Source organism: Erythrolamprus reginae, chromosome 1 (genome assembly GCF_031021105.1).
Source record: "Erythrolamprus reginae isolate rEryReg1 chromosome 1, rEryReg1.hap1, whole genome shotgun sequence".
In the NCBI taxonomy this organism is placed as follows: Eukaryota; Metazoa; Chordata; class Lepidosauria; order Squamata; family Dipsadidae; genus Erythrolamprus; species Erythrolamprus reginae.
In genome coordinates, this window is record NC_091950.1 from 202,022,033 (window position 1) to 202,041,222 (window position 19,190).

The 19,190-nt window shown below is 38.9% G+C and overlaps 1 protein-coding gene across 1 annotated transcript; it reads right to left on the bottom strand.

The window, feature by feature from the left end:
- Positions 1-15,688: 15,688 nt before the first annotated feature.
- LOC139157554 (ribosome biogenesis regulatory protein homolog) lies at positions 15,689-17,867 on the bottom strand. The gene is made up of 2 exons (XM_070734429.1): positions 17,859-17,867; positions 15,689-16,312 (listed from the first exon to the last, which is right to left on the bottom strand). Exons 1-2 carry the CDS (start codon positions 17,865-17,867, stop codon positions 15,689-15,691), a joined length of 633 nt encoding a protein of 210 aa, XP_070590530.1.
- Positions 17,868-19,190: the final 1,323 nt, after the last annotated feature.

Genomic DNA, 19,190 nt, shown 5'->3' on the forward strand with positions numbered 1-19,190 from the left:
GAAGTTTATTTCAAATTATAAGACATACCTCCTTGAATGGGATGAAGCACTGAATATATGCCTGGTCAGTGACTTAAGCAGCTACACTGGTTTATTTTATTCATTAGATTTCTCTATTCCACCTTTTATGTTCAGGGACCACAGCACTGGATTTCATCTCCTATTTGCCTTTAAAAGTCTCCTGAGAAGCTTCTGTGCTTGAAGATGGGCTAAAACCTGGGTCTTCTCATTCCAGTCCAACATGTCAACCTCTGTACCATCCCATCCCATTTCTTAACTGATTTACAGCAAAAAGATTGTCAATCTTGAATAGTGCTCCCAAGAATCTAAAAAAGCTATTATCAAATTCTATTCTTTGAAGATGACAATAATTAAACACATAATTAGAGAGTAATCACATTGACCTATGTTTGATTCTAATACACTTCAATGGAAATCAAATCAATGTACGCTTTGGGAGGAAGGTACCCAGAGGATTGACTTGCCTGTATTAGCTTGTCTATGACTAGATTTACACAACATAGATTTGTGAATTCATAATCTATGAATCATGTTGATTGGATTCTCACAGTACACAAAACAAGAAAAAGGAAATTATGACCTGACACAACCTTGTGATAAGGGCCATTCTGTATGATAGGATGATGGGCAATGAGACAACTTGCCACAGCCTATTTGCTATGGCCAACTCACCATGGCCCAGCTTGGCACGGTGAACTTGCTCATCATGGCCAACTCACTAAGGATAATTTGCCCTGGCCAATTTGCTGCGGGACAATTTAACAATTCTATTTCATTATTTAAAATATTTTTTTTAAAAAGGAAATTCATTCTGTCTCTCCTTTTGTACTTTTTCTTCCATCATTTCTTTGCCATTAGTCATTTCTGTAAGACGTATATTTAGACAAAAGTCAATCATGTTATGGTCACTGCTGGAAAAGGGCTCTATTATTTGTAGTCCATAATTTGAGTGTAAACTGTTGTAGAAGATAAGTCCAGTATTGTTACTAGCTGTTCAAGCCCTAGATTGGTAATAGCATTGTAAAGGATTGAGTATATGGGTTGTTGAACTTAGTATGAATTTAGGGTCCAGTTAATATGAGGTAGGTTGAAGTTGTCAAGAAAAATGAGAGGGTAAGGGTAGGAGGCTGCCCACGTCAGTAGTGAGGTTAGCTTGTTCACTTGTGTGATGTCGTAATCAGGAGGTCTGTAGTATAGTAGGAAGCAAAGTGTGGTATTTAAGGTCAGTTTGCAGATGATGATTTCTGGAAGATCGAGTTCATATCTAACTTGGATATTTTTAAGGTTTAGTTACTTTTTGTAGAAGATGGCCACTCCATCTCCTCTATGGGTTTCACGATCGGACTGGTAAACATGATAGTCTCTTATTGTAATAATGGAGTCAGGGGATATCATGTCAAATTTAGCAGTTTTTAGTAAGAGGAGGAGTTCAGGTATTTTGTTTATGATGCTTCTTGCATTAATTAGTTTGCATTTAAAATCAGCAGTGGGTGATATTGAGGAAGTGAGGGACATGCATACCGAGTTTGGGGTGATGGATTGGTTTTAGATGATGAGAGATTGGTTTTGGGTGATGGAGGGGTTGGATGGTGGATGGTGGATTGTGGGACTTAGTTTTGATGGACAGTACAGTAGTTGATATATAGGCCAGTATATCCTTGGTCTTGAAATATTTTAAGTTCTACTCCGAGTTCACAGGAGCAGATTTGTTGTAGGATGGATAGGTCAGGCCATGAGTGAAGTTTTCTGAGATTGGTGTCATTTCTGCTAATAGAGTTTATAGTATAAATAAATTTACATTTGATGGATTCATCCTTGCAAACTACTCTACAGAACTATGAGGCCACCAAACCATCTCTATACTTGAACTCGGGGCCATCCCTAGAAACTTCAATGATGACACCGGGGGAGATTGTTGGTTCTATAATTTTGCAAACCTGTAAAGTATCAGGTTCATTGGTGACATGCAGCCCAAATAAGATAGCGTTGTTACGTTTTTGTTCATGCTCAAGGGTGTCTTTGATGAGTAAAGGTGTATTGTTTGGTAGATGTATCTGGTTGTGTATGTGATTGAGACAGTGGTTGTTGAGCTTGAGATTTATGCGTGAGTACAGCCAGATTACACATAGAAGTAGTTTATTTAATTGTTGATATTGATATGCTAGGTTTTCAAAGTATGCTGATGATGAGATCAATTTAAAATCTGACAGAGATGAATGTTACCTTCTGCACAGGAGGATTAAGATATGTGAAGTGGCTGAATCAGTCAGCACCATTTCTTTTAAGAACTGTTTGTACAGCAAACTCCTGCTTTTGGAATCAACCCTGCTTGAAGTAAAGTTATTATTGGCTTTCTAAGTTCTCTTCCCTTCCCACTCTCCCTCTCCCTCTCCCACTCTCCCTCCCCTCTCATACATGCACACACACACAGTAATGCTGAAGAACATTTTCCAAGGGGCATTCATTCTGTAGGCGGAGGATGTGAAGATCATAAGCGAAGAGGAAGCTATTGAATTCCTCTGTGTGGAGCAAGCTGTGTGGTAATCTTTGCCTGAATCACAAAAGAACTAATCATGTTCAGCTTCAGTCAGAATAAACACATATAGAATTCAATGTCGTTTTTTAAAATAAGGCTTTGGAAGACAGAGCCCATGATTTCATTCAAACCTTTTAGAGGATTTTCAGCATGAAAAGCTAAGCATTTTGCCTAAATCTCCTTATAACAACTAAAGGCAAGATGCAGAATACAGTAATTACCTGGCAGGTGCAACGATAGAAACTGATTATTATCTGCGCAGGTCAAGGTCAGCAATACCATCTGGCAACCCCAAGCAGATGTTGAAGTTCCAGTATTCCAGCAGTCCACTGATAGAACTTGCTATTTAAAATGCAACCTTAAAAAAGAACCCCATGGATGACTACAGTGCGTTTACCAACAGAACAGGGAATGAGTGATCTTTCCTTTGCTGCCCCTTTGTGCTCTACCCTCTGCCCCTTTGCTTTAACAGTGACGGCAAAAAATTTGACTTCTGGCTACCAGATCAGTTTCCCTTTGCCTGTTGTCATCATTTCTTATATTGCTCTAGTAGCAGAAATTAGAAGGAAGAAAGAGAAGTGATGGCAAAGCAGGGAAACATCAGATAACCAGCCATATTTTGGGATACATGGATATGGTTATAATCCCAAAGAGAGAAAGGACTAGGCTCACACAAAATGAAATCAAAACTGTAATTCTTGTTTGAAAATTGCATAGAAATGAGTGATTCAGAGGACAAGACGTACCTAACTCAGGGCCCTGGATTCTGTTCTCAATTCTTCTATCGTTTCTGAAGCCATAAAGGTTGTCATAGAAAGAAGAGGACATGAAGTCTCATTAATTTGACACCAGGGTTCACAGGTAAACTCATTTTGGATCTCCTGTTATGATGATTAATGTCTCATCTTGCCTAAAATTAGAAACACAGACTCATGTCATGATAAAGGATGTGCTAAATATGGAAAGCTGGTTTGGAGAGAGAATTTCATCTGAGTTCAACATCCAAAGCCACTCTTTACAGAGAGACTAAAATGATCATTTTCTCTATGGAATATAGTGTACTAAAAGTCAGGCCCTTCATGCAATTTATTGTATAAATTACATTAAATTTTCCAGTTAGTTGCCATTTTCTTCTAAATATTATCTTACTTGGTTGATGCATGACCCTTGAGCATTCTTAAGAACAGTAATATTTTCTATGAAAAAATATTAATAAAACATAGTATGATTGGCCTAGGGCAGGGGTGTCAAGCTTGTGTTGTCATGGCATCATCACATGACATATCATGACTTTTTTCCCGGGCCAGCACATGACGCATCCAGCCCACGGTTTGACACCCCTGGCCTATGGGACCAATTTTTGGTACGCTCTGTATATATATGCAAACCAGATGTTCCTAACCCAGTCCTTTCACATATTATTTGTTTATGAAATGTATAGGGTGCTGTTATGACTTTAGTGGCTTATAAAAAGAAATACATCTCTGAAAAAAATAAAATTTGGACTAATACCAACAACCATCCAAAAGACCAAAACAAAAAGCTCCATCATGCATGCTGATCCTGGGCTAGGGGATACAGTCAGGTTTTAAAAGCTGCTCTAAACAGAGCAGAGGTGAAAGTCATATGAATCTTAGGGGGGATGGTGTCTCCAAATCTGGCCATTTTAATACTGGTGGACATCAACTCCCAGAATTCTAGAGGGCAAGTGCCATGTTGACAGAGGAGCCCTACTTCCTGAATCCTGTTGTGACATTGGGAACTGGAGCCTCTGACAGAATATGTGAAAAGGAGTGAAAATACTGGATATAGATGACTATTCAAATAATTTGGTGTTATGCTGTGAGGGGCTTTATAGGTGATAACCAGCATCTCCAATTGCACCTGAGAACATACAGGCAACGAACGCAATTCACAAGCAAAAGTGTGTCATGGGCATTCCATGGCATGCCCATCACAGCCCAAGCCACTGCTCAAGTGGACTTTAAGGAAAGCCTCATATAAAGCACTTTTCAATAATCCAAATGCATGGCATTTAACAAGTGATTGTCTTAAGAGGCTTCTGGTCTAAGTTGTTGTTGTTGTTATTATTATTATTATTATTATTATTTAGATTTGTATGCCGCCCCTCTCCGTAGGTGCAACAGGCACGTTAGATGAATTTGTACAAACACCTGATATAACCTAGTTACAGCGGTCATTTGAAGATTGAGTTGTACTTATGAGCCCAAGAAAGCTCCCAATTTGCCATCAGTCCAGAAGAGGACAGTGCAGTTTCTCTCAGGATCAAAAATGAAACCTCTACCCTCCTTTTGGACTAATAGAGTAAGACTTAACATGCTCATAATATCCAGAATCAGCAAAGAATATGAGAAATTGCAACTCAGCCCACCCTGGAGGATGTCAGGATGGGGAAACTGTTCTGGAACTTCAAATTCAATTGAAGTAAAGGTAATTCTTGGGCTACGAGCATTAATTTAGCAACCATTCAAAATTGCAATGGCACTGAGGGAATGGTTTTAATATTGGTATCTGGAGTGCCAGCTATTGCAGCATTCCTGTCATTTCACAATTACAATTTCTGACCTTCTGTGCCAGTTTCCCACAAGCAAAGTAAAAGGGGAAGCCAGCAGGAAGTCAAAAGTCATGATCATGTTAGGTCCTTGCCTAATGAGCATATAGTCTTCCCTTAATAAAGGCAATTAGGATTGCCAAAATTGCTAATTGCTGTTGCGTTTTATGACTGTATTTCTTAAGAATGGAAAGTTATTGTTGTTTTTGTTGTTGTTGTTGTTATTATTATTATTATTATTATTATTATTATTTATTAGAATTGTATGCCGCCCTCCTTCGAAGACTCGGGGTGGCATACAGCCCCAATTGCCATTACAACTTGGAAATATTTTGTTAACCTCAAAATATTTTATACATGCTATGTTCTTTGCCTGATCAAGTAGTTTTTCACTGATTACGAAAACACACAGTTACCTTTTCCTCATGATATTTTTAACAATGACTATTTGGGCCATACCACCTCTTGGTAAATATAGAATGATGACACACTGTATTCTCATTCATACTCCCTCAAAGGTTAGATTATGGTATTTGGATTCAAGCTGCACAGTTTTGGTGACTGTTATTAACAAAGCTGGGGAAATACTTAAGGTGTGGTATTGATATTTTCACCTAAGTAACATGGGTGGTTCAAAAATATGAAAAACAAATATAAATATAAAATATACCGTTTTATTTTCAGCCTTGAAAAAAACCTGTCATACAAAACAGTCTGAAATTTGGTTAATAGCATCAAATTATTCGTTCAACAATAACTTACAAAATAATTTCTTATTTAAATAAACTCAATTAAAAATTAAAAGAGGTGATTTTTTTTAAAAAAAAAATTGAGGTCATTGCATGAAAAGCAGAACCAGAATATTTTTTTCTGGGACTCTCTTTATTTTTTCTGGCCTCTTTATAAATTTACATTAATGAGGACACTTATTAATAAATTTACATGGCCACCCATGTCTTTATAGACATGATTTTGGATGGCCGATAAAATAAAAACAGAGAAAAGGCAAAACCAACCATTAAAATGTAAGTAACACAACACAGCCTTATTTTAAGCCCCAAAAAAGAATGATTAGTGACACTCTGTCAATCTCTCCCTGGGACATCCAGTATGTATTTGAAACATCCAAGCACCTTCATTTTGCTACTACACATCAGTGCTGAAATTGGATAAATTCCCTAATTCCTTATTTGTTTATTTGAAATAGAGTTCAAACAGTTAAAGAGTGTAGTCAGCGAGAAAGTTCTTGGCTGAGACGATCCATTTCCAAATCTCCACAATGGATAACATCACTAATTTTTTCCAACTGCTGGTGAGCCTCCCGAGCAAAACAATCTGATGTACAATATAGTGAATTTTTTTCAGACTTAGAATATGGCTGTCATGGGATAGTATACATGATAAATTTGCCTTAACAACAATAAACTCTTTTTTTACTTTCTGACCACTACTTCATCTTGAGTTGTGGTTATAATCCAGAGGGATAGAAATGTCTTTTTAGACAGTTTTATGTGTGGGAAATTTCATTGACAATGAGAATAAAGGATGGATTCCTCTTTAATTAATATTGCAAAGATAATAGCAAAGATACAAAACTAGTTGTCTAATTTCTTTTTTTAGATGCAAAAATCCGTCAATGTAGTCTTGTAACATTTTCATTTTCTTGCACTTCAAAAGATTTTTTAATTAATCCATATCTAAAAAGAGATGTCAGTTTTTCATTAATGTTCTTGGTTTGACAGATTCTAAACGCACATCTGTTTCTTCATCAAAATTTTCATTTAGCTGAAAAAAGAAATTATGGATGTGATTTACAGTCTATTTCATAATGTAGTGGAAAAGACATTGGTCTTTCATAAAAATTAATTTACCTAAATACTTCTGTTCTACTAATAACCTAGTTAAAAATATTTTTAAAAATCTTTCATTTCCTAGAAAAGAAGGGAAGGAAAATAAGGCTAGCTTAAAAATACATGAGTGCAGAATTCTTGTATAGTCAATGCATTTCTCTTTGGGCCACTCTTTCAATATATTGTCTACTGGTATAATTTTAACATTGTTTTTTGACTAGCTTTTGGTAATATGTGCTATGAATTTGTTTGTGCCAAATAAGCCCATTTAGCAGCTAGTACATAATACAGGAAAAGTAAATTTCCTATTATATCTCCTATAATTAATGTACAAACTTTCCCTATGCAACTAATTTATAATCTTTCAATTTGAATTTCTTTAAATTGTCCATGAAATCTGAAGAAAGGAGTCCATCTAACATAAGAAGAAATTTTGGTTTTTCATGGAAGTACTTTACTATTGACAAACATGGGAATAAATGTATGACAGACCATAATATATGTGTTTATATTTAAACAGATAAACAATAAGAAAGCCCTCAAATTACCACCACAATTGAGCCCAAAGTTTCCATTGCTAAGCAAGACAGTTGAGTTTGGTCCATTTTATGACCTTTCTTGTAATGTTTTTTAAGTGAATCACTGCAGTTGTCATATTAGTAACAAGGTTGTTAAGTGAATCTGGCTTCCCCATTGATTTTGCTTGTCAGAAGGTTGCAAAAGACAATCATGTGACCCTCAGACACTACAACCATCCTAAGTTGCCAGTTGCAAAGCACCCTAATTTTGATCAAGTGATCATGGAGAGTCTATGGAGATTCTCAGTCATCTAGGCCATCCAAGAACAACCATGACCTGGATGACTGAGAATCTCCATAGACATTTAGCTGTGTACTTTGGGATGAACATCCTTTAAACGGTGGGGGAGTATGAAGAGGTTTCCCGAAAAATTACTCACCATGGTGATATTTTAACAATTGTGTGGAAAAAAAGTCACTTTTTTCATTGCTATTGTAATTTTGGCCACCACCTTTCTCTAGAATGGAATGAGCTTCACTTCAAGGTCATTTATTCCGTCACATTCTTTCTGTCTGGATGATTATATACAGCCATTTATATTAATCCACTCATTCCAACCAAGATTTTAAATGCCAAATTACAGGCATAACTCCATTTACTTTATTTTGTAAGAGTAATATTTAGGGAGAGATTAAGAAGTCAATACTGTAACACATTGTGGTCATTTTAACCATTCAGTCCTGATTCTTGGTGATTTTACAGGCACATGCTCTCCATCTTCATACATTAGGATGTATGTGAAAAAGGGTAGACCTTTGATCAAATGGTGGTGGTCACCAACATGATTTTTTCTGTTCTGTTGTTGTTGTTGTTTTTCTATATACACCCAGAACCCTGACACCAAAACTTTAGGGAGAAAAAGTTGGAAGAACTGTATGTTTTTTGACTGGCAGGATTCCCAGAGCTCTATCTGGAAACATCCTGATTTTCAAGAGATGTCTACATAAGCCTGCAGCCTTTGCCAGTTTTCCTTTGGCCTGGTAGTATAATTTTAGGATCCTGAGTCTTTTCTGAAGTGAGCCTGCTGGGTTGGCTGTCTTGGCTGCAATCCAATAAGTGGGCAGGTGGTCTTACCAGCTGTAACCTGGAGGAGGCACCTCCCAGTCATGACCAAAGCCTAAACTGAAAATGTTGCCAAGGGAGAAGACGCTGGGATCCAAGATGCTTTCTCTTTGCTTAAAAAGGGGGCTTAAAATAAGACCAAGTAGCTTCGCAACAGCAACTTTTTGAAGGTATAAAAGTCCTTGAAATACAGAAAGTTTTTTGGTTATTTTTATTACATTCGACTTTGACGAACTGTGATGTATGTTTATTCATTTGTCAAAAATAGGTACCATCTGATTCACAGAGTGACTCCAAATTCCCTATGCTCCAAGCAGGCACAAGCACATTAAAATAAGAGCTCAAGTAAAAAGAAGGAAATAAATGGATTTGTATCTGTGTGTCTGAATCTGTGTGTCCAGACAGAGTTGCATCAACTGATTTATCTGGGGGTCTTGATTACAGGTACTTCTCGACTTATGATCACAATGGAGCCCAAAATTTGTGTTGTTAAGTGAGGCATTTGTTAAGTGAGTTTTGCTCCATTTTGTGACCTTGCCACAGTTGTTAAGTGAATCAATGCAGCTGATAGGTTAGCAACCTGGTTGTTAGGGGAATCTGGTTTCCCCATTGACCTTGCTTGTTAGAAAGTCACAAAAGATGATCACATGACCCTGAGCCACAGCAACGGTCATAAATACGAACCAATTGCCAAGCATTTGAATTTTGATCACAAGATGATGGAGATGCTGCAAAGGTCATGACTGTGAAAAACAGTCATAAGTCACTTTTTCTGATTCTGTTGTATCTAAATGAACTGTGGTAAGTCAAGACTACCTGTAGTTTATGTTAAATATCCAAAAGTATTTCACAGTTTTTGCCCATGAGAAGGTATGAAACTTGCTTTATATTTTCAATAAGGCCTTGTACGGAGTATCTTTAAACAGTTTACAGCACTGTGTGTTCTGCATGCATGCGCACAAACACACACAAACACAAGGAACAGGCAGGGGAAAGCATACAGAAATTTAACCTGCTCTCCCACACATCTGAGGAGAGAACAATTAAAGGATTAAACTGGAAGGAATAATCCCCTCGGGATGCTGATGAGATCTAAGTGACTGGATGTTAAGCCTCTGGGCTCCAAGTCATACTTGCTGTCAGTCAAACTGGTTTTGTTTTCTGCTTCCGCCAGTACCATGCTACACTGCTCCCAATTCGCCAGTTCTGTGGGTGTGGCAGGAGAAGGATACAGTAAGATCTCCATTCCCTCCACACTCCAGGGGAAAGTGCAAAATCCCTATTTCCTCCTGATCAGCAGGGATTCGGGAGGCAGAGAATAGATGGGGGCGGGTCCAGTCAGAGGTGGTATGTACTAGTTCTCTGAACTTCAAAATGTCCACTACCGGTTCTTCAGAACTTATCAGAACCTGCTGAATCCCACCTCTGGGATGAAGTCAGAAAAGGGATACTTCTATTGCAGTGTTTCCCAACCTTGGCAACTTGAAGATATCTGGACTTCAACTCCCAGAATTCCCCAGCCAGCATTTGCTGGCTGGGGAATTCTGGGAGTTGAAGTCCAAATATCTTCAAGTTGCCAAGTTGGGAAACACTGTTCTATAGAATGCATGCACCATCCATAAGTGCAAGTGAGGACATGGAATTGAATACAGGTAATCCTTGACTTACGACAATTGAGCTCAAAATTTCTGTTGCTAGATGAGACAGTTGCTAAATGAATTTTGCTCCATATTACAACCTTTCCTGCTATAGTTGTTAAGCAAATCACTGAAGCTGTTAAGTTAATAACACGGTTGTTAAGTGAATCTGGCTTCCCCATTGACTTTGCTTGTTGAAAGGTTACAAAAGGTGATCATATGACCCTGGACACTGCAACTGTCATAAATATGAACTAGTTGGAAAGCATCCAAATTTTGACCACGTGGATGTTAAAACAGTTGTGTGAAAAATGGTCATAAGTCACTTTTTCCGTTCTGTTGATAATGCACTTTGGGAAAACTAGTTTATGGTGAAAGGCTTTTTGTTTGGCAATTCCTTTCTCTACTAAGCAACAACTTTGTATATTCCTAGGCAGGGGCTAGCTAAAGTGGAGAAGAGCTCAGAAAATAGGTGGCATGTCCACTTTCTTCATTACTCTGAAATACATTTAGTGGGGAGTTGCTCCCGGTTTGGACCAGTTCGTAGAACCATTAGTGTCACGTATGGACGTACATTGTAATAATTTGCATAGTCACCATTGATTGGCTAATATAGCAGTGGGAGTTTTAAACCCTGTCAGTGGCTAGCAGGCTTCAAGGAAGCCCTTAAAAGCGGCTTCCCTGCAGTCTGCCGACATTCCATATTTGCTTCACTAGCAGATAATAAAGGTGCTGAACTCGCCTCTTCATTTGCGCGTGAATCTAAAAGGTAGTGCCGGCAGCAGGCGGCTGTACACACCCACTCACAAATGTGCGCTTACGAATGCGAAAAAATTATTTACAGCCCACCAATGAATACATCTTTAAGCATTTTGACTTAAGAATTAAGTGGCTGCAGCTGAATATCATTGCCAAAAACAAAACATCTTTTAAAAAAAGATGGCGGTAATATCAATCCTTGTAACCCCCTTTGGGATAATAATCTTCTATCCCAGAAACGTACAGTGCCAGGCCTACAAATGCTAAGTTTCACTTTTGTAGCCCTGGAAGTACCTAAAGAAGGTCATTTTAAGCATCTTGCATGCCAGGCCTGTTTTGCAGCTAAAATGTGCAGATGGTTGCCTTCCCTGCGAGTAGCTTCTTTCATTCCATTATACTACATAAAATGCAAAATAACTTGGGACTATTATAAGAAATCTGTGGTATACAGAGAATGTATACATATGCAAAGAATCATCAACCTTCTGTATGAAAAAGCAAACAGTTTGGAATGTTTTCTTCACAAATGACAGTAGCATCTTTGGAAAATATGGTTAAACATACATTTTTAAATAGTAATTCTGTTTGTGTTGCAACCTTATGTAGCAGTCGAAAGCCTGCACAATTAAACAGACTGTACTGAGTGGATGAGGCACCATCAACTTGCCATCTCCTCCTCCTTCTCCTCCTCCTCCTCCTCTTCCTCCTCCTCCACTTCTGGCGTCTGTCAAAGACACCGAGGAGCAAGTCGTGGGAGATGAGCTTGAAGAATCTCAACAGGGAGCTACACCAGCTGTTATGTTTGCAGTCTTAGAACAGCCTCTGGAACTTTCTTGACACCAAGAAAGTATCAATGCATTCCTAAGCATTTTTTTTTATTTTAAAAACTGTATACATCTTGCAGGGAGCTCTGAGAACTCACCTGTTTCTTATGTTGAGCCCACCCTGATTATTTCAAAGACCCATGCACAGCAATGCCAGCTTCTATAAGTCTTTAAAACTTAAATCCTTCAATGTCATTTTTGATGTAGTGATTAAAAATTCAGACAATGCTGTGTAGGTGATCTCTAGCCTGCACATATTTTAAAAATTAAAATAAAAAGGAACAACATTGAATGTGATGTCTATTTTGTTTAAAAATATGACAACTCAGTCATATTCTCCTTCAAAGCAAGACCCCATGGGATTGCTGTTAGTAACAATTTGTCTCTTTTGTATGTAGTTAATCAACTTAAGTTATACTGTGTAAATCAGAAATTTTCTGATTTATTTCAATAATTGAGAGCATTGAAATGAATATAACTTAGTGATAAAATGATAGTTATTATAAAATACAAACATGCATATTTCTACTTAGTTGCCACAAACTGCACTTACCAACTTATTTCCTAATTTGTTTTATTTGCCAACAGAATATTTGCCGTAATGAAACAAATGCTGTACAACTTTTAAACTTGTTCAACTCATCCAGCAACCATTATTTAAACAATCCCACCAGATGTGTGCAGAATCAATTTGTATTGCCATCACATGTCCAACATTACTATTCTGAACAGTGCTATCTTTTACACTACATGTATGTTCAGAAGTGAAGCCTATTGGATTCTAATGGTTTTTGTGTATAGAAGTGTACTAGAGAAGTGGGGATGATTTTCATGTCATGCACAATTACAGCCAAGATAAATCAGATAGCAATTGTTTATGCCAGATCGAAAAGGGCAGGCAAGGTCAGAATGAGTGGGATTGTGTGGGAGAAGACTTTTGTTCCCAGGCATTCTCTTGATCTGATTAGTGCATCAGCTTTGCTGTTGAGAAACAGATCAAATCAATTTCCCAGTCTGGTTAATGTTTAACTTCAGCTTCCCAAATCCTTGTCCAACATTGGGTGATAACTACAGACTATGGGAGATATGTTCAACCAATATGAAAGGCACAAAATTGTGGAAGTATGGAATAGATTCAATTCAATTCAATTTATTAGATTTGTATGCCGCCCCTCTCCGAAGACCGAAGATGATATCAATAATTTAAAACAACAGGTTATAAGAATGATATGGAAAAATATGATGTATGGGCATATAAAAAATTGGTCAAATGTCTTCATACTTAGAAGGAATACACAAATAACTATGAAAGTGAACTGGATAAATTCTCTATACTGATTTACAAAAAAGATTGTTACAAGTTTTTTAGAATGTTGTGAAAGGGACAAAGGAAAAAATGAAATCAATTGTGATTTGATTTGACATTATTTGACAAAAAAAATCAAAACTTTTAAAAGTAAAAGAAAGGAATATAAAGTTGGTTTATTTGATCAAGGTTAAAATAGATATGTTGTTACATCTAGTAAATCATCTAGTAACAGATTTTTCCCAATCAGGACTAAAATGATGATATTTTACAGCTTGCTTTATAATAAGAGATGTGTTGTAGAAAGAAAAGATCATTTGTTGCATTTTAACAAAAGGTGGTAAGTTATTAAAATTGTTTATACATGTGATGAAGGTGAAAGTTATTTTATTTTATTATTGTTTATTACATTCTTTCTTTTCTATTTTTTTCTGCATCTATTTTTTCATTTTTAGAGTTTTTTATTGTAATTGTAATTTTTAATAATCACAATAAAATTATTATTACAAAGAGGAATATAAACTGTTCTTTTTGGATTATAAGACATACCTGACTATAAGATGAAACTAACTTTTGAAGAGGAAAACAACAACAAAAAGTTATTGGCCTCTGTGCGTCCCATTTTGGAGCAATTTTGGAGCATTTCCCAGCCTTTTTTCTGCCCATTTTCGAGGCTTTTTTCAGCCTGTTTTGGAGGCTTTTTTCAGCCTGATTTTGAGTCTTATTTCAGTGCATTTTTAAGGCTTTCCCCAACCTGTTTTTGAGGCTTTTTCTTGTCTGTTTTTGAGGCTTTTTCCAGGACATTTTGAGGCTTTAAAAACCTGTTTCTGGCCCATTTTAAAAAAGAAAAGGCCCCACAAAAGTCTAAAAAACAGCCCCCCCAAATGCCTCAAAAATGGCCCCCCAAATAGGCTGAAAAAAGGCCCGAAAAGGGGGAGTGCAAAGGCCACATTCAGTCTATAAGAAGCAGAGACACTTTCACCCCCTTTTGGAAGACAAAAAAGTGAGTCATAGTCTGAAAAATATGGTATCTATGCATATGTGTTAGACCAAGGGTTTAAATGCTAAGTCTTTTTTTTTCAATCTTTTTTGCTTAAGAGATTTTAGCCCTTCTTTCCCCAATCTTGAAGGTTGACATCCATTCAGTGCCTAACACGAGAGTTATTTCTACACTTACCCTGCCAGCTTCATTCCTTTTCATGTCTTCCTTTGTTATTCCACCTCTGGGCCCTATTTAAAGGATTGCTTTTTAATCTTTTCAGATCTTCTGTTTTCATTTTTCCCTTATGTGCCTTCCTAACTTCGAACATCTTCTTCAGATGTTCTGTTCAGAAGTCTTTTCCAAATGAGCGCTCTTAGGGAGAGCCTATGGATGGTCTTTCACATAGTGGAATACAGTGGTACCTCATCTTACGAACGCCTCTTCTAACGAACTTTTCAAGATACGAACCCGGTGTTTAAGATTTTTTTGCCTCTTCTTCTGAACTATTTTCACCTTACGAACCCAAGCAGCTGCTGCTGGGATGAAGGGGTTTCTTTTTTCCCCCTTTTTTGAAGAAAGAAAAGGGAGGGGCAGCTTGGAGGAGTAAAGATTTTGCATGCTTGCAAAGGCACTGAAAGGGTGTCTTTTTAAGAAAGAAAAGGGAGGGGCAGCTTGGAGGAGTAAAGATTTTGCATCCTTGCAAAGGCACTGAAACGGTGTCTTTTTAAGAAAGAAAAGGGAGGGGCAGCTTGGAGGAGTAAAGATTTTGCATGCTTGCAAAGGCACTGAAATGGTGTCTTTTGAAGAAAGAAAAGGGAGGGGCAGAAAGAAAAGGGAGGGGCAGAAAGAAAAGGGAGGGGCAGAAAGAAAAGGGAGGGGCAGCTTGGAGGAGTAAAGATTTTGCATGCTGGCAAAGGCACTGAAACGGTGTCTTTTGAAGAAAAAAAAGCGAGGGGCGCCCCCCTTGCCTTTCTTCCTTCCCACTCACCCTTTAGCCTAGTCTTGCTTCTTCCACCCGCCCCCTTTAGCTGCTCCTCCCTGCCCTCTGTTCGCCTCCCTTCTAAAGTTTGGGATTTTCCTGAAGGATTTGCACGCATTATTTGCTTTTACATTGATTCCTATGGGAAACATTATTTCATCTTACGAACTTTTCACCTTACGAACCTCCTCCTGGAACCAATTAAGTTGGTATGATGAGGTACCACTGTATTTTAGAAAGTCTTTCTTGGAATTACATTTTAAATGTTAAAGGAAGGTCTTCAATGAACTTATATATATACATGTAATATGACCTTCTCTGTTTCTTATTTGGCAGTGATTTCACTGCCAGGGAAAAACATAATTACAGTAGAACCTCGACTTACGAATTTAATTGGTGCCGGAAGGAGGCTCGTAAGTTGAAAAGCTCGTATGACGAAACATTGTTTCCTATAGGAAACAATGGAAAAGTGATTAATGCGTGCAAGCCCAAAGAGCAGCCGCAGCGGAGGCCAAGTCTCGCTCCGGGCTGTGCCCCCTCCGAGCGCTCGCTGCCTGTCCCTGTCAGCGGTCCAGCCACCTTCACCCGTCTTCGTGGAGCTGCTTGTTGACGGCGCGAGTGAGGTCCAGGGCGGGCTTCTTGCTACTCAGGCTGCGGGCCAGCTCCCGGTGCCGCTTCTTCTCCCCTTCAAGGTCGCCCAGCAGCGGCTGGAAGCGCCGCTTCTTGCCACGGGCCGTGTTGGTCTGGGCGACGGCAGGCTCCTTGGGCAGGCGAGGCTGGAAGCGGCCCCGGGAGGCGGTGGAGACGCGAGCCAGGGCGGCGATGCGGCTCATCTCGGCTCGGTCTTGGTGGCCCGTTGGGTGGAGGTCGACGGCCGGGCGGCCCCGCTGGGCGCGCGCCAGGTTCTTCAGGCAGTTGAGCTCGTTGCGCGCCACCCGCTCACGCTTCTCGTGGCGCCGCTTGGCAAACTGGTCCTCCATGGGGTCCGCCGAGTCGGGCACTTCCATGAGCCACTCACGGGAGGGGTCGCCGCCGGCTCGGCGGTAACCCCAGCGCCGCTTCCATTCTTGGGCAGCTTCGTCCCAGACAAGCGTGCCGCGCTTCTTGCGAGTCGGCTGGATGCCCTTGAGGCACGGGAACTGCTCCCACTTGGTGAGCGGCCGAGGTTTGGGCAGCGGCTTCTCCCTGGGCAGGCGCGTCGAGGGCTCGGAGGAGCCCCATCCCGGGCAGAGCAGCCTGAGGGGTCCCGTGCGGCGCTGCCTCCTCCCGCGCCCCGCCCCCGCTCGGCAATCGGCCCGGCAGCATTGCTGGCGTTCCAGGCGGACCGGCCGGCATAAGTGGCGCTTTCGTGCCTCTCGGGCCGGGCAGACAAGAGGTGCGGCACTCCCAAGGGGAAGGGAGAAGGTGGCGGCTCAAGCCCTTCCCCGTGCACCCCTCCGGAGGAGCCCCTCTGGCAGTTGTCCGGGCGGGTGAAGGTGGCTGGGCCGCTCACAGGGACAGGCGGTGAGCGCTCGTATCCCAAATTTGGGCTCGTAAGTAGAACAGAAATATCCCTCCCCTCCTAGCTCGCATCTTGAAATGCTCGTATATAGAGCAGCTCGTATGTCGAGGTTCTACTGTATATGCCACCTTTTAATATGTTGATATCACATTTTATTATTTTGTTCTTTTTATTTATTTATATGTATCCCTTTATTTTTATTGCTTTATTATTTTTATGAATAACTCAAAATGGCAAACATATCCAATACACCTCCTTCCTCCTATTTTCCCAACAACAACCCTGTTGAACTGAGAGAGTGACTGGCCCAAAGTTATACAGGTGTCTATGATGGCTAAAGTGAGACTTCGACTCACAGTCTCCTACTTTCTAGTCTGTGCCTTAAACACTAGATCAAACTAGCTGTCAGATTTCAGTCAAAAGTCTGGAAAACATGTTTTGCTTAACTGTATTAATATAATTTTGTAAAAAAAAAAATCAGAAAATCAAATGGTTTGTCTGTTACAAAAATTATTTATAAATGAGAGTCCTTGATGCTCTGAGCTTGGCTATTTGTATGTAAATCAGTGCACTGATGATGTTACCTAGTCAGGTAATGAAACATCTGCAAGCAAACAACCAAGCTCAGAAAGCACAAAAATCTCCTCTCTCTCTCTCTCTCTCTCTCTCTCTATCTATCTATCTATCTTCTCTTCTATTGTTCTATAAATTTAATGTGCTATATACATATACTAGAAAATTTCCTGATTATTATTTTAACTTCTATTTTTAATAATTATAGAGTAGGCTTCTTTCTTATTTAAAATGTATAATAATAGTATGCAGTGTTAATAATTATAATATTAATAATAGACAATCTGACCCTGTCTCATACATTCATTTAACATGAGATTTGAGTGAGCTCACTAAGGGAAAAATATTATGTCTATGGGGGGGGGGGGCAATATTGCATTTAATGTACCACATTCAACTTTCTTAAATTCTTTCTTCTAGTTGAACATTACTTATGCATAAAATAGAAGCAAATTGCTCTTTTGAATTATCTTGAATATCACAGAGATCAAGAGGTGACTAGGTAGATTCAAATATTCCTCTTCTACCTCTTTGAATCCTGTTGCCTCTTTAAATATATTCAGCACAGCTTCACTCCTACCATGGTTCTTGTTATTACATATGTTTGTTTGTTTGTGTGTGTGTGTGTTTGTGCGTGTGTGTTTCTTATCCCACTACAATGTTTGGCTTGCTTATACTTTAATCATCTTCTCTTCTCTTTAAATCAGAATAAATTCTACAGATTTTAGACATAGGCTTAAATTTTAAAAACAACTACAGCCACCAGAGGTATTTTGTTCAGATTAAGGGGAGTTGTATGCAAAGTACAGAATCAAGCATAGGGAATACAGGTATATGCAATATAGGGTAGCACATTGATGCCACTGCTATCTCTTCTCTTTCAAAACTTTGGCACATATGGGTGTTGTAGTGATGAGGAAGGAAGCATCTTCCTTGGATTTGGGAGACCCGATTTGAGCTAAAGGTAGGACCTTGGATATCCAAATTCTCTGCTTACAATTTGATGTTATTTGTCAAAAACTGATCCCCCCCGATTAACCTCTAGCTTATGAACATTTAAGGGGTCATCAAAATTTAAAAGAAATGTTTGGTGATGGAGAAATGCACATGGCATCTTGTTTATTTTCAAATTTACAAAATCTTCACAACAATTAGAAAATACCTGTGACTTTGTATATGACTCTCTATAATCATCTGCAGGTGAAAATGACTGAATCTGGAAAATAGAAAAATGAAATGAACAAAAGCAAATCACGGGTCTATGTAAAAATGTGTTCAGTTTGCAGCTTAAAAAACAATCAACTCTGACGGCAATGGGATCAAACTCCCCCTCCTACTAATAATTAGGGCATTCTTATAGTAAACTAAAGTGCTTGAGAGCCAACATGGTAGGAGCTAAACAGCACCACTGAGAAATAGGAACACTACTACCAATGTGCTCGTTTGAAGCAGAATCAATAATTTTTACTCTTTCAGGAAAAAGGATAACTTCCTCTCTCATAAGAAATAATAAAATGTTCTTCGTGGTCTCTAGGCATCCAGGAAGGCTCAGTTGCAATAGAAAAGAGGAGAAATTGTATTTATGCATTTGTGCCTGTGTCTCAAAAAGAGGGGAAAAAAACATATGCCCATCAGGTTATATATTATGGTTTTGAGTTCTTTACAGCATGGCTGGTTCACAGTTTAAGCTACAGGACAATCAACTTTCTCTGTGGTCAGTGTAACGACATTTTGAATACCCCTAGAAATAACAAGTTTTACAATCCACATGTGTTCCATTTGTAGAAATTCTAACAACTTATCTTCTTTCAGTTTAAAGTAGATTCCTTAGATATGATGTGAACTCAAGTCACTCCCCACTTCCATTTAACTAAATCATAGCAATACTCAATAACATTTTTTTTCTGTCATGGGCCCTTGACATTGTCTTCATCATGACTGAGATGGACCTAAATCATCTCCAGCAGAGTTAGTTTAAAGCAGTGTTAATTAAATGGAAAGCCAGCCTA